At 46.7% G+C, this 14,403-nt stretch overlaps 1 protein-coding gene across 1 annotated transcript; it reads right to left on the bottom strand.

The window, feature by feature from the left end:
* Positions 1–158: 158 nt before the first annotated feature.
* On the bottom strand, positions 159–5,458 carry LOC125695986 (interleukin-15 receptor subunit alpha-like). Its single transcript, XM_048951109.1, has 8 exons — positions 5,296–5,458; positions 3,307–3,498; positions 3,136–3,201; positions 2,473–2,625; positions 2,272–2,301; positions 1,938–1,995; positions 1,517–1,833; positions 159–1,012 (listed from the first exon to the last, which is right to left on the bottom strand). The coding sequence occupies exons 1-7, from the start codon at positions 5,360–5,362 to the stop codon at positions 1,722–1,724; spliced, it is 678 nt and encodes a 225-aa protein (XP_048807066.1). The 5' UTR covers positions 5,363–5,458; the 3' UTR covers positions 159–1,012; positions 1,517–1,721.
* Between the last annotated feature and the right edge of the window lie 8,945 nt (positions 5,459–14,403).

Below are 14,403 nucleotides of genomic sequence, written 5' to 3'. Positions count from 1 at the left end.
TGGCAGCTATTTTGTTGGCTCTCCTTTTGCTTTTGAAGCAGTGACTCCGGGAAGACTTTCTGCTTATCAAAACTGCAGGTAACTTTGCTCAAAACTTGAAAGTTTGAATACAACTGCAAAGCTCTTGCAGACACAGGACCATAGACCTCCAGCATTCCCTTCCATCTCTTGTCCAACCATCCCATGGCATTTGGGGCTTGTAGGAAACCTTGGTTTATCATGTGTCTTCACAGAAAAGTGACAGTCCAAAGCAGTGAAACAAACACGAGGACAAGTGAGGAAAGAACACATTGGGTTGGCTTTCCAGCTGGCTGATGAAGCCCTTTTTGCCTTCCACCTGAGCCAGATGGGTGATGATCCCCCACTTTGCCTTCACCCTTTGCCTCTAGAGGATGGCAGTGCTCATTTAGAGTTTGCAGTGGGTTGCTGCAGCTGCAGCTCTGTATTCAACCATGAGCCACCCATCCTCGTTGTTCAAAGCCAACTTCTACCCATGCAGAGTTTTGGTGTTCACTATACCCATCAGTGAGGAGCTGCAGTCATGGAATATCTCCTTTCCTCTGGTTCAGTCCTACCTGGAAGACCACCAGCAAGCCCTGGCTGTTACAGGGATGCATTTCACTCCAGCCCAGCTCCTGTCTGTCCCAGCATTCCCACTATCCTCCCCATCATTGTGGCTGGCAAGACACCCAACTAAAGAATCAGCCACTCTGTGCATATTTTTACATTATAATATATACCCTTTATATATAAAACATCAGTACAAAACCTCCAGTTTGTAGCAAGGGGGGAGGGAAATTAGTGGATAACAACAGATATCATTGCCATGTCCTTGTCTTCAGGCTTTGGTAGTGCTTGTAGCAAATCACTCCCAAGTGCAGTCCCCTGCGAGCAGCTGGCATCGGTGCTGAAATTGCCCCCGAAGATCCCTGAGTGTGGACGAGGGGATGACCTCTGAAGTGGTGATAGAGCTGAAGCCCTTTGCAGTGGTTGTTGGTTCATGACCGAATGGCTGGAAGAGAGCAGGGAGGGAGTCAAGGTACAATGGGGGGATTCTCAGCCAGGTCTCTGTTGACCCTAAGCAGTGCTGCTTTCTGTGTTTGGGGGGCAATTTGGGGTTAAAGCACCTCTAAGGATGGGGCTGGTGTCCAGCAGGCCTTGCTCCTAGCCAGGGAATGGTTTTACTTACACAGCCTGCCTTCAGCCCCAGCACCCAAACTCCATCCTCCGTCCCACAAATGTCCTTTACTAGGGCAAGCAGCCTGGACCACGTTGATCATGGCCTCCCAGTCTGCAAGAGGATGGGCACCATCTATGGGCTCAGGCCACCCATGGGTGCTGTATTAATGGCCTTGCTCTGTCCCTTGCATCCCAGATTGGTAACTTTCCCATAACTTTTTTCAGCCCTGCATTGTGCTTGGGTTCTTAGCCTAATTTTGGCTCCCATTTAGGATTTCCATTGAGTTCACGCCAACTTGAGTTGCTCGTTGAGCCAAACAATAGGATAACCACTCACCTCTTGGCACTGGAGTGATCCCATCCACTTGTTCAGGCTGAGAAGAGCAGCTACATGTCCCTGGAGTGAAGATGCTCCGCTCGAAGGCCAGCTGGGGACGTGGGGACATGTCTCATGCCACTGCCACTTGGGGAAGCACCAAGCTTCGAGCATCCTCCTGGCTAGCCGGGCTGGTAGGTACACCAACGTGCTCTGTGCTGGGTGCTCAGCCTATGGGGATGTCACCAGGTGGCAACATCTCATCGTTCTCTACTGTGGTACTGGGAGCCACCATGGGGATGGCCGTCACCGCCACCACGTAGCTCTGCTGTGCTTGCCTAGGGATGGGAGAGAAGTGTCAACAGTGCCCACAGGGTCTTTCACAGCTTTTAGGAAAGCAATGGGTCTTGTGGACAGGCCACACGATGCTCTACAAACCTACATTTTCATCCTCCAGTAGCAGAATCCCGCAACACCAATAACAAGCAGAATTGAGACCCCTAAAGGAGAAACAAGGCAGATGATGAGCATCTTCCAATGGTTGGCCAAGGGAACAGCTCCACAAGCAGTCAAAACTACACTACAATATCTTATAGTGTATTTTCAAGGTATCCTCTTTGCCAAGGGAAGAAATCAGGGTGCTGCACGCTGCCCCTCTTGGAAACATTGCCCTCAATTATGGCATAAACCTCACACAGCCCATGTTGGTTTTTTTTTAGGGTAAAAAAAACCAAACCAAAGCAGCTCATTCTTACCATCAACCCAGCAATGCTTACCGATGGAAGAGGCCACAGTCTGGGTGGAAACTGGCAAAAAAAAAAAAAAGTAGAGATTTTAGCTGCAGAGCTAGGGAAGCCTGAGAAATGAGGAGAACTATCAGGGAGGATCTTATTTAAAAGGTTGGTGAGAAGGGAAAAATTGTATTGAAAAAGAGAAAGGGCCCTTGGCTATGGAAACACAGTGGGTTATCTCCTCACCTGTAGTATTGTCTATGGGGGTGGTGGGCAGTGGGGTTGTCCCCAGTGCTGTCCCCTCTCCTGGTGTAGGCATCTCTGGTGGTTCAGGCACTGCCAGTGGCACAGATGTCTCTGGTGATGGCACAGGCAGTGCTGCTGAAGTGGTGTTGGTTCCTGCAGGGGGAAATGTTGTAAAACCATTTAATTTAGGGCAGCGCGCTCTGGTCACTATGCAGTGTTTTAATTTGGACGTGGCAAGGGTTGGTACATCTCAATCACTTTGAAATGGGATAATTCCCTGTAGTCGAGAAGAGGGCAGATGTGGCAGTTAGGGACATGGTTTAGTGGGCACGGTGGGGTTGGGTTGGTTGTTGGGCCTGATGATGTTGGAGCTCTTTTCCAAGCGCAATGATTCTGTGATTCTATTTAGGGACAGCTTAGTGGTGATGGTGGGGTTGGGTTGGAGATTGGACTCGATGATACTGCAGGTCTTTTCTAACCTTAATGACTGTGATTCTATTCAGGGGCATGGCTTAATGGGCATGGTGGTGATGGGTTGATGGTCTGGATGATCTTAGAGGTGTTTTCCAACCTTAGTGATTCTACAGTTCTATGACTCTCTGATTCTATTTTGCTTCCCACACCACAGTAGTTGAGTTTTTGCCACATTCATCTCTTCCTCACCTCTTTGGCTTGTCCTCACTGTCGGGAGCTCAGGGCTTGGGGTTTGCAGAGGTAGAGCTGGATCCCCTTTGGGTAAACACAACAAAGACACCATCAGCAGCAGCAATACCACCCTTAGTCCTCCTTCAGCCCATCCCAATGCGTCCCATCTCTGGAGGCACGACCACTTACGAATGCACTGCAGCTCAGTGGATGTCCAGACAGGCTTGCCATGATGGAGGACGCACTGGATGAGGGTGGAGGTGCCAGCTTTGCGTTTGTAGCCCAGCTTGCAGGTGTAACGCAGGCTGGTGTGGAGCAGCTCCGTGTCGCCCGCGTCGATGATCGCATTGGCCACTTCCTTGGGACGGCCGCATCGCACGGCTACGCATGAGGCAAATAGAATGGGAGATGACAACAGGAATGTCAGAGCTGCCTGGATTTTGAGTGGTTCTACATGGAGCCAGGAGTTGGACTCCTCGTGGGTCCCTACTGGTTCTACGATTCTTTGGTTCTATGATGTGTGGGCTCTCAAGGAGCAGGAGTTGAGGCTGCAGTTGTGGCCATCCCATGGAGAGGGGAATGATAGGGGGAGGAGCATGCTGGCAATGGGGATAGAAGCTCAATAGGGATGAAAGCATGATGGCAATGAGGAAAGGAACATGATAGCAATAGGGACAGAGATGGAAGCATGGCGGGGGCTGGAGACACTTCTGGGCATTCCCACCTGCTCCCAGACATTCTCCAACCCACCAGTATACAGCATCCCACCGACAGCAGCACCACGATGCTATGACATGGGCTGGCGATGGTGCCAAGGAGCAGACACTGAGCCAGGAGATGGGAGAAACCAAAGGATAAGGCCAGCTGCTGCCACATGAGCATCCCACACCCTTCCCAAAGGCAGGAAATCCCAGAATGCGTGAGATAAAACCACAGTTAGACAATGCAGAATCCCCTCTCTGGGAACTGATGCACAACCACCACTAGACACCAGAGAATCCCAGATGTGGGAATGCACAATGGCTGTTAAACATTGGAGAATCCCATCAGTGGAAACTCACAACCACTATTAGACACTGAAGAATCCCCTCTTTGGGGATGCATAGCCACAATTAGCCCACAGTGGTGCTTTCTGCCCCAAATCATGATCCTGATTGAATCACCACTGCTGGGAATGTCGTTTAAAGGGCAGGGCAGGAGCACAGTGCTTTCAGGGACTGCTCTTCTGTGCTTGATTTACTACAAAACATGCTCATTTTCCATCATATTGCAGATTTGGCAGCAAAAAAGAAGGAGCATTAAGCTATCCCAGAGATTTTTTGGCGGGGAGCTCTATTTCCTGCACTTCCACGAAAGTTTACCAAGCCTCATTGAAAGATCCGGGGCGTCTGTGTAGGAAACACACAGTGCAAAATCCCATTGAGATACATGTCCTGGGGATCCATATGAGGAAATACCACTGAGATGAATCTCCTGGCAGTCCATATGATAAACGTGCAGCACAAAATCCCATTCAGATGTCTTTCCTGGAGTTCTCTATGGGGAAATCCCATTGAGATGCATTTCCTGAGGGTCCTTATGGGTCCATCGTGTGGGTCAACAGTGCAGCATCCAGATCCTATGGGTCCTTATGGGATCATGATGCAGCAACTGGATCTTCTGGGACCTTTGGGTTTTGTCGTGCAGCACTTGGATCCTATGGGTCTTTTTGGGTTCATGGTGCAGCATCCAGGTCCTATGGGTCCTCATGGCTTTGTGTGTGCAGCACTCAGATCCCATGGGTCCTTATGGGTTTGTGTGTGCAGCACTCAGATCCTATGTGTTCTTATGGGTCCGTGGTGCAGCACTGAGATCCTAAAATCACCCCCAGCTTCCACGGATGCTGCTGGGGGAGTGTTACAGGCACCCAGCGGGGGGACAATTGAGGTACACTGTAGGCACCCCATGGACACCACGAGGGGATCCTGGTCATGAGTGGGTGCTGCGTGGGCACCAAGAGGGAAGCCCGGAGTATCTATGTGCAGCACAGCCACGCGGAGAGCCCTGTGATCCGCCCCATGGCGCAGCGTGTGTCCCCACTCCAATACCCACGAGTAAATCGCGGACACCCGTAGGAGCACGAGTGAGACGCGCGTACTCCCACCAGCAAGCCGAGAGCCCTCGCACCGCTCTGCTTACCGCTGTCCGAGGCGCTAGAAGGCAGAAATAGGGCGAGAGCAGCGCAGAGCAGCAGCAGCCGATCCATGGGCGGAGGTTTCGGGCCGGGCGGGGGGACTCAGCGCTCCCCGAGCGGTTCCACGCCGACGCCCCTCCGCGATCCGCCGCCGCCGCCGCCGGCCATGGCCTCGCTCTTTCTTCCCTCTTTCGCTTTCGGTTTCAGCACGGGGTGATCGGTGGGGACACGTCGACCAATAGGGAATGGAGAGGGATGGGGCTGGGGGAGGAGGGGAAGGAGGAGGATGGTGGGGGTGTGAGGGATGCGAACGGGATGCGGGACTCCAAAGAGGTGCGGTAGCCAAGTACCCAAAGAAGGACCCAAAGAGGGTCCCAAAAGAGAGAGGATGTAAAACTCAGGCAATGCAATACCGAACGAGGGAATGCAATACCCAAAGTGGAGATGCTGTATCCAAAGTGGGGAGGATGCCAAACTCAAAGGATGCAGTACCCAAAAAGAGGATGTGATACCCAAAAGGGGGGTGCAGTACTCGAGGAGGGACGCAGTACCCAAAGTGGAGAAAGATACAGTATCCAAAGAGGGATGCAACACTGGAGGGAGATGCATTACTCCCAGAGGATGCAATAGTGTGTTACGTGAGGAGGATGTGATATCCTAAGTGGGGATATAATAGAAAAAGTGAGAGAAGGGATGTCATTCTGATGGGAAATTAATTATAACCCAAGTCATCAGGAATGTTGTTTGGAAGAGGAAAGAGTTTCACATTCACCTGGGACAAAAGACAACATGAAGACCTCTAGCACAAAAAGTGAATGTCTTGCCTAAATCTAAAATCTAGACCAGGCAAGATGGGTTCAGATGGATTGAGGCATCAGGAGATGCATTACCTCAGAGGAAATGTAATACTGGGATGGATGGGATGCCCAAGGAGGAGAAGATGTGGTACCCAGGATGGAATGTGGTGGTTGGGGTGGAATGCAGTACCTGGGGTGGGATGCAGAACTTGGAGTAGGATGCAGTATCACTGTGATGCAGCATCTGGAGGGGATGCAGTTCTTAGTAGGGAACAATGAAGTCTTTAGCCTGGGGACAGGCTGCCCAATGGAGATGTAGTACTATGGGGCAATGCAGTCACCCCACCCCCCCAGGTGCCCCTGGTTGGATCCAATGCTAAAAGCTTCTTTGTGCTCTGGTTGCATAACTTTTATACCAAACTCTCAACAAAAACTCTCTTTTGTTGGGTTGCGTTGGGTCAGGGGGGTGGATTGCATTGGGTTGCATTGGGCTGGGCTGGATTGTGTTGGGTTGGGTTGGGTTGGGTTGGGTTGTGTTGGGTTGGGTGGAAGACCTCATGGATGCAGATATCAGAGGCCTTCAGTGCTGGAGTTTGCTGATGCCAAACTGGAAATGAAGCCATGATCCAAGGCCCTGGAAGATGCCTGTACAATAAATCCTCCCCAAACAACCTCGTGGCTCCATGCTCTGTGTGCCTCCAGGTCCTTTTCCATTGACCACCACTCATTCTGTCTTGATGGGTGAATACTGGTGAACAGCTTTACTACAGCCAAAGGGAAGGGCAATTTGAAGGATATAGCTTTCCATATCCAACCAGAAATCCTTCATGGGAAGCAGTTAAATTATTACCGTTCGACGACCTCTATGGTGGAACAGTACTGCGTTGGTAACCGTTTGATCAATCATTAAACCCTTCCAAACATATTTCACAAAGAGCAAGACTGGAAACGTTGAGAATTGGTTGTATGTAGCCAAGATTTGTTAGCAGAAATATTCAGGATCCTGCAGATCAAAGCGTTGCACCAATTGCATGCAAATTGAGATCTCACAATCCTAAAGCTCCATATTTAAAGGCGCTCCACTGCGGATTGAACACAGTCTTCGGTCTGTGAACTCTGGACAGGTGAGGATTTTTCATCTGAACAGATGAGTGTTACAAGGAGCAATCAGTGGGTTAGAGTTCACCAGCAATAAACAGTTGAGGGCAACAACACCGGGATTTGGTATGGGAGGTCCCTGGGGTTTGAGAAGTTTCCACTCTTCTTCTTAAAGCACTCATTCAAAAAAAAACCCCTCAAAAACACAATGTTTTTTCACTACTGATCCCAAAGGGATTTTTTTGGCAATCCCTGTAAAAATAAACCGTGTAGCTACGAAAATTTTATTGGATAATGTAAACAACACGTAAGTTTATGTTAGCAAAGCTGGAAAAATGTGTTTCTTGGGAATGCCTTATTTCCCATAGGAGGATTTTCTACAAAAATCAGAGCTATCAGTAGGCCACAATTTTGGGCATCAACCCATTACACCCTTCCATAAAGAAGCTCTTTGTCTGCTGAGTTCAATGCACGGCATCAAAGGATCCTTCTCATTTTGCCCTACCCACCAGGACAATAATGTGACCTAGAGCATCCCTAACCATGGGATATGGAGATAACCTGGGACTGAGCTCGAATTTTGTATTTTCAAAGGCCTTCACCACCCCTACAAACATAAGGGCTGTCTTTCATAGTATCTGAAAAATAATTTTCGGGCTTTCTTGCCTTTGGGGGAGGATGGATATAAATAGCTGATGAGCTTTTGCCTCATCCAATGACTCTATTGTATTTTGCAGCTGATGTTTGTTTGTTCCTCCTTGGATGGAGGAAGATTGTACTGTTGACTACGACTCTTACGCTGAAGATTTTGGAGTAAGAAAAGCTGGATTCAGAACAGGACTTGTGTTGCATCCATGATTCCATGTCTTTGGAGGCACAATGCTTGTTCCAAGATGCAGAGCAGCAGACTTTTGTTTGGGTAAAAATATTCCATTGGGTGTATTTCCCAGCTAAAATCAACCCAAATTGTTGTTTACGAAGGGACAACAAATCTGTTTTTGCTGGTTTTTGGGGTGTTCATCCAGGAACTATTTCATTTCTTAAGAATGTTGAGCTGTGTGTTCCTGCACTAAGTGCATATCACCAGTGGGGATGTGAGATCATCTTTAAGCATTACTACCTCTGAGGAATAGTTGAGGTCATTAATGGGGAATAGCTGGGAGGATGGCTTATCCAGAAGTACTAAGTACCAAAGATTTCTAGAAACCATTTGTACAGATCAGATTGGCACACCGGGCTCATTTCCCATCAGACTGATTTAATTTTATCTTATCTCATTGTAGCATATGGCCTCTCTCTCCCAAAGCAGTGACACCTGGAAAGAAATTACAGTAAGCCATTTCAAATATATATATTACATTATTTCCTTATCAAGGAAGTAATTACAATGTTTATAATTTTGCCATATGGCACGACAGTACTACTGAGCCTCTCTAATGGAAGAAGGAGCTGATTTTCTGGCGCCACGATGGCAATTAGTCATGCTGTGGTTACACCCAATTAAGGCTGCAAATGTTTAATGCAAATGTAGGGTTTGGAGGGGCAAAAGTCAGGGTGACCCACAGCTGTGAGATGGTGCTGAATGGAGTTGACCTGACGGCCCTTCCACCCAGGTGTGTATAAATGCAAAATACCTTATGCTATGGGTGCTACAAGTGAGTTAATGAGCTAAATTTGATGATGATGGAGAAGAAGGGAAGGAGGGTGGTTCTGCTGCTGCTGCTGATGATGATGATGAAGAAGAAGAAGAAAAAAAGAAGAAAAGGAGGAAGAGGGTGATGATGAAGATGATGATGATGATGATGATGAAGAAGAAGAGGAGAAGGGGGGGTGGCACTAATGGTGATGAAGATGGTGGAGAAGAAAAGGAGATGGTGATGGTAGTGATGATGAAGATGATTAGTGTGAAGGAGGGGAAGAGGAGAAGGAGGACTGTGGTGGTTGTGACTGTGATGATGAAGGAGGAAAGAGGAAGAGGAGGAGGACTGTGGTGGTGATGATGAGGAGGAAGAGGAAGGTGATGGTTATGATGGTGATGTGGGGGAGTAAGAGGAGCAGAAAGAGCAAAAGAAAAATGGAGCTGATGAGGAGGAGCTGAAGGATGGTGACGGTGGTGGCAGAGATGAGGAGGAAGAGGAGAACGGTGGAATCATAGAAGCACGGTGAGGAGGAGGAGAAAGAAGGAGGAAAAGGAGAAAAAAGAAGCCAACAATGATGACAACACAGTGTTTAGCACCAGAGAAAGACCGTTTTCTGCTAGGAACTAAAATACACCACATGAAACCCACAGTCATTTGTTACAGGATTTATGCATTTATGTTGATTCCTCTTAACAACTTGACATTTCTGGCTGAATGTTGGCAGAATTCACATAAAAGGGTTTCACTGCCCGGAGGAATACCCCAACAGAGCCAAGCAGAAGGGTGTGAACCTGTTACATTGCAGGAAAGCATCCTACCTTTCCCAAGGCTGCTCCTGAGCTGGATGAGAGGAATTGCTCCATGTTGGAGTTCAGCATGACTTTACCATCGAGGAATCCAGGAGATGAGGAAGACCTGGGGCTGCATGGCTCAGTGGGGATCTCCACTGTGATCTGTTGGAAATTCACTTTTGTTTCCAATTTCCCAACTTAGACTGGGAAAGTACCAGTGAGACCACAAACGGCGTTTGCATCTCAGAGTACTTTGGGTTTTATCCTCTGGGATTCCTGGAATTCTCTGTTTCTGAGGTTATTATAAGTGTCACAACCTCTTCTCAAAGAAAACACATGTCACAAGACTTGAGTTTGTGCAGCCACACCACAACCCTGGGAGGAATTCACGATTTACAATGGAACAACCAACCACAGTCCCATTGAATTGTCTGAGTCTGGATGATCTGATTGGTCTTTCCAGCCTTTATGACTCTATGGTGAAAGGTAAGGCTGTAACACTTCAGCTGGAGGCTTGCACAAGCTCCATAAGCTGTCAAAAGAAAGAGCTCCTGACAGAGCCGGAGCTTGTGGAGCACTCCGATTTTGCTATTTAGACATGGTTACTCAGCACCCTATTTTTGGAGCTCAGACTTTAATCCAACTATTACATTTCATTTCTCGGGTGTATTTTTAGTCTTTCTGCATCATGCCACCCAGGATTAAGCAAATGTCAGTGCTCCTCAAAACTAGTGAGCAGCCACAACCTCATGGGTTGTGTTCTGTGTGTAACGCTTCAGTGATATACAAGTATTGCTATGTGAGCTAGTGCAGAACTAGGGGTAAAAAGGGATTTAATAAGAAGACAGATTGCACTGACCGTGTCTTTTTTAGTACCTTTAACAGAGGAATGCTGTCCCAAGATTTAACTGAAGAAGACGAACTGAAATCACCCTCCTGCTCCACAGGAACAAAGTATTTGGAGGATGGACTTTGGCTTGAGACAGCAAAACCATATTAATTAAGTTCAGATTTGAAGTTCGGGGTTTCAGAAAACAAATGACAATTCCTGAAGATAGCAGATAAGTCCCAGTCTAGACTCATTTTTTTGTGGACCTGCACTTGGAGATGTGGCACTGAGGGACACGGTTTATTGGGATGGGTCAGGGATGGACTTGGTGATCTTAGCGGTCTTTTCCAACCTCAGTGATTCTGTGTTTCTATCCTTTCTTTTGGGATTCATTCCATGCACAACATTGAATGCTTCAACATTCCTTCTTCGGATTTAGCCATACCCAGCAGAAATTGCTTTATGGAATATCCCAAGTTGGAAGAATCAAGTCCAACTTCCTTTACAGCTCATTCACAAAGAAAAAGCAGAAGGCTGAAGTGGCTCCAAAGAACAAAGATTCCTTCTTGTTCTGCATGTTCACGCTGCTCAGAAGTATGATTGTGACACATTTGGTCTGTGCAGCCACCACTTGATTTCCCCCAACATATATACAGCCACATGAAAATAACTGCAGCTCCAGGGGTTTGTATAAATATATCATATGGAAGCAACAATTCAAACTTTATGCTGAAGGAACGCATCTGGTTCTTGATTTGCCTTTGCTGGGCTGCGTGCAAAAGTAGAATCAGAGATATTCTAAGTGTATTCTCTCTGCATTCGTTACGTGACTGAAAAGCAAAATGTGATGGCACATAATCCTAACCCATCATCATATTATCCAGATGATGCAGACTCAAGGGAATGAGAGGTTAGCAACTCTGAATGCTCAGACAGAAGGAAAAACTGAGAAAATAATCCAGACAGGCAGACATGTTTCCAAAAATCAGGTCATCGTGTTTCTTGTGGATCATAGACTCATAGAATGGCTTGGGTTGGAAGGGACCTCATCCCAAGGAATCAGAAGCAACACAGCGCTTCAGAATTGATACATGGCATTTTCTGGGATATCCAGCCAGATAAACACGTATGTGACACAGCTCCAACAGCCCCAGTGAAGGCTAACAGCTCAAGCTGGTCCTTTTCAAACAGATTCACAGATGTTCTCCCTCCAGCTGGTTAATTGGGTCATAGGATTATGAAATTAAGCTCTGTGGTCCCGCTGTGCTAATTAGGGCAGCTGTAGTGCATTATGCTTAGCTCTTCTGGCTGCGTCCCAGTTGACTCCACATGTCACTATGACACTGTGTTGGAAGGAACACCTCTGATGGAGAAGTTCAGAAACCATTTTTTCCCCTCTGTTTCTGCTTGCTCTTTAGAGCAGCACTCTAAAAAAAAGAAATACAGGGAGCCACAAACAATGAGAAAAGTGGTTTTGATGTAAGAGCGTATAGAAAGATCATGAAGGTGTTGGAAGGGAACTGCAGCACATTGGAGGACAGGAGATCTGCTCCTGGGGGGGCTGAGATGGTGCAGTGGTCAAAGGAGAACAGTAGAAAGGTCTAAAAGAGAGTTTAGTCATGGGGTTGGGAAGATTTCATAGTCATAGAATGGTTGGGTTGGGAGGGTCCTTAAAGATCATGGAACAATAGAATGGTTGGGTTGGAAGGGTCCTTAAAGATCATAGAACACTAGAATGGTTGGGTTGGAAGGGTCCTTAAAGATCATAGAACACTAGAATGGTTGGGTTGGAAGGGTCCTTAAAGATCATAGAATAATAGAATGGTTGGGTTGGAAGGGTCCTTAAAGATCATAGAATAATAGAATGGTTGGGTTGGAAGGGTCCTTAAAGATCATAGAACACTAGAATGGTTGGGTTGGAAGGGTCCTTAAAGATCATAGAACACTAGAATGGTTGGGTTGGAAGGGTCCTTAAAGATCATAGAACACTAGAATGGTTGGGTTGGAAGGGTCCTTAAAGATCATAGAACACTAGAATGGTTGGGTTGGAAGGGTCCTTAAAGATCATCTAATTCCATCCCCCCCACCATGGGCAGTCAACTCAAGAAAAGGAGTGATGGTGGCCATGGAGAAAGGCAAGAAGAAGAAAAATCTGAACGCAGAAGTGGTAAAGTTGGGTGAAAATTCATTTCTTTTCACGGCAGAGAAGCTGCTGGTGGTGGTGATGGCAAAAGAAAGGGGAGAAGGTTGGAAGTAGTTAGGAAGTAGTGCTGATAATGGAGCAGTGCCTAGCTCTGAGTTAACAATTGCTGAATCACAGCCTTGGAAGAATGAAAATAAATGAATAAAGGACTGTTTTCATCTGAACATCTTCTGAATGTAATTTCTTTTAAATATGAGCTGAGAAATGGGAGTGCTCCTCATGTGTGCTGTAGATGCGTGTCATTCAACATGAGGTCTGGCACAATGATTACAACCATTTATTTGTCACGTGTACATCAATTGCTATATTCTCCTTTCCACTATAAATGAAGCTCAGACAAGATGCCTTACTGTAAGGCACCCAACGTTCAGGAAGATTAATTCTGCCCTGCAATCAGCAGCCACCCACAGGCCTCATCTGCATTTGCTATAGATGCCAAATGATGGTACATTATTGATAATGCTCCATATTTACCCACCTTAATTAATGCTGTGGGCAGAAGCCCCAGCACTGGAGCTGTGACAGGTGACACAGAGACATTGTTTGCTCTGTGGTTACTGCATGGCCCTGGACATAGCCTCTGTAGTGGCAGTGGTGGTGGAAAAGAAAAGGAATGGAAAAGGAATGGAATGGAAATAGAAATAAAGTAGAAACAGGAATGGAATATGAATAGGAGTGGAATAGGAATGAAAAAGAAATATGAATAGGAATGGAATGGGAATGGGAATAAAAATAGGGATGGAATAGGGATGAAATGAAGTAGGGATGGAATAGGATTGGAATGGGAATTGAATAGGAATGGGAATAGGAATGGAATAGGATTGGAATAGGAATGGAATAGTATAGGAATAGGTATGGGAGCAGGAATGCAATGGAATAGAATGGGAGTAGGAATAGGAATAGGAATAGGAATGGAATGGAATGGAACAGGAATGGGATGGGATGGGATGGGATGGGATGGGATGGGATGGGATGGGATGGGATGGGATGGGATGGGAGTAGAATGGGAGTGGAATAGGAATGGAATAGAAATGGAATGGAAATAGGAATGGAATGGAATGGAATGGAATGGAATGGAATGGAATGGGATGGGATGGGATGGGATGGAATGGGAGTGGAATAGGAATGGGAATGGGAATAGAAATGGAATGGAATAGAATGGGAATAGGAATGGAATGGAATGGAAATTGAATAGGAATGGAATGGAATGGAATGGGAATGGGAATAGAAATGGAATGGAATAGAATGGGAATAGAAATGGAATGGAATGGCATGGAATGGAATGGCATGGCATGGCATGGAATGGAATGGGAGTGGAATGGGAATAGAAATGGAATAGGAATGGAATGGGAGTGGAATGGGAATAGAAATGGAATAGGAATGGAATGGAATGGAATGGAATGGAATGGAATGGAATGGAATGGAATAGAATAGAATAGAATAGAATAGAATAGAATAGAATAGAATAGAATAGAACAGAACAGAACAGAACAGAACAGAACAGGCATAGGAGTAGAGTAGTTCAGCTAGAAAAGATCTACAAAGATCACTGAGTTCAACTGCCTGACCATTTCAGAACTGACCAAAATCTAAAGTATACCACTGAGGGCATTAGCGAAATGTCTCTTGAACGCTGATGGGCATGAGGCACCAATCACCTCACTAGGAGGCTGTTTCAGTGTTTGATCACCCTCACGGTAAAGAAATCTCCCCACTTTTGGCCAGATGGCCATGCATCCCAAATTCAGGTTCCTT

This window comes from Lagopus muta, chromosome 1 (genome assembly GCF_023343835.1).
Source record: "Lagopus muta isolate bLagMut1 chromosome 1, bLagMut1 primary, whole genome shotgun sequence".
Lineage (NCBI taxonomy): Eukaryota > Metazoa > Chordata > Aves > Galliformes > Phasianidae > Lagopus > Lagopus muta.
Note: the sequence above shows the minus strand (reverse complement) of the source record. Positions and strands in the feature narration are given on the sequence as shown.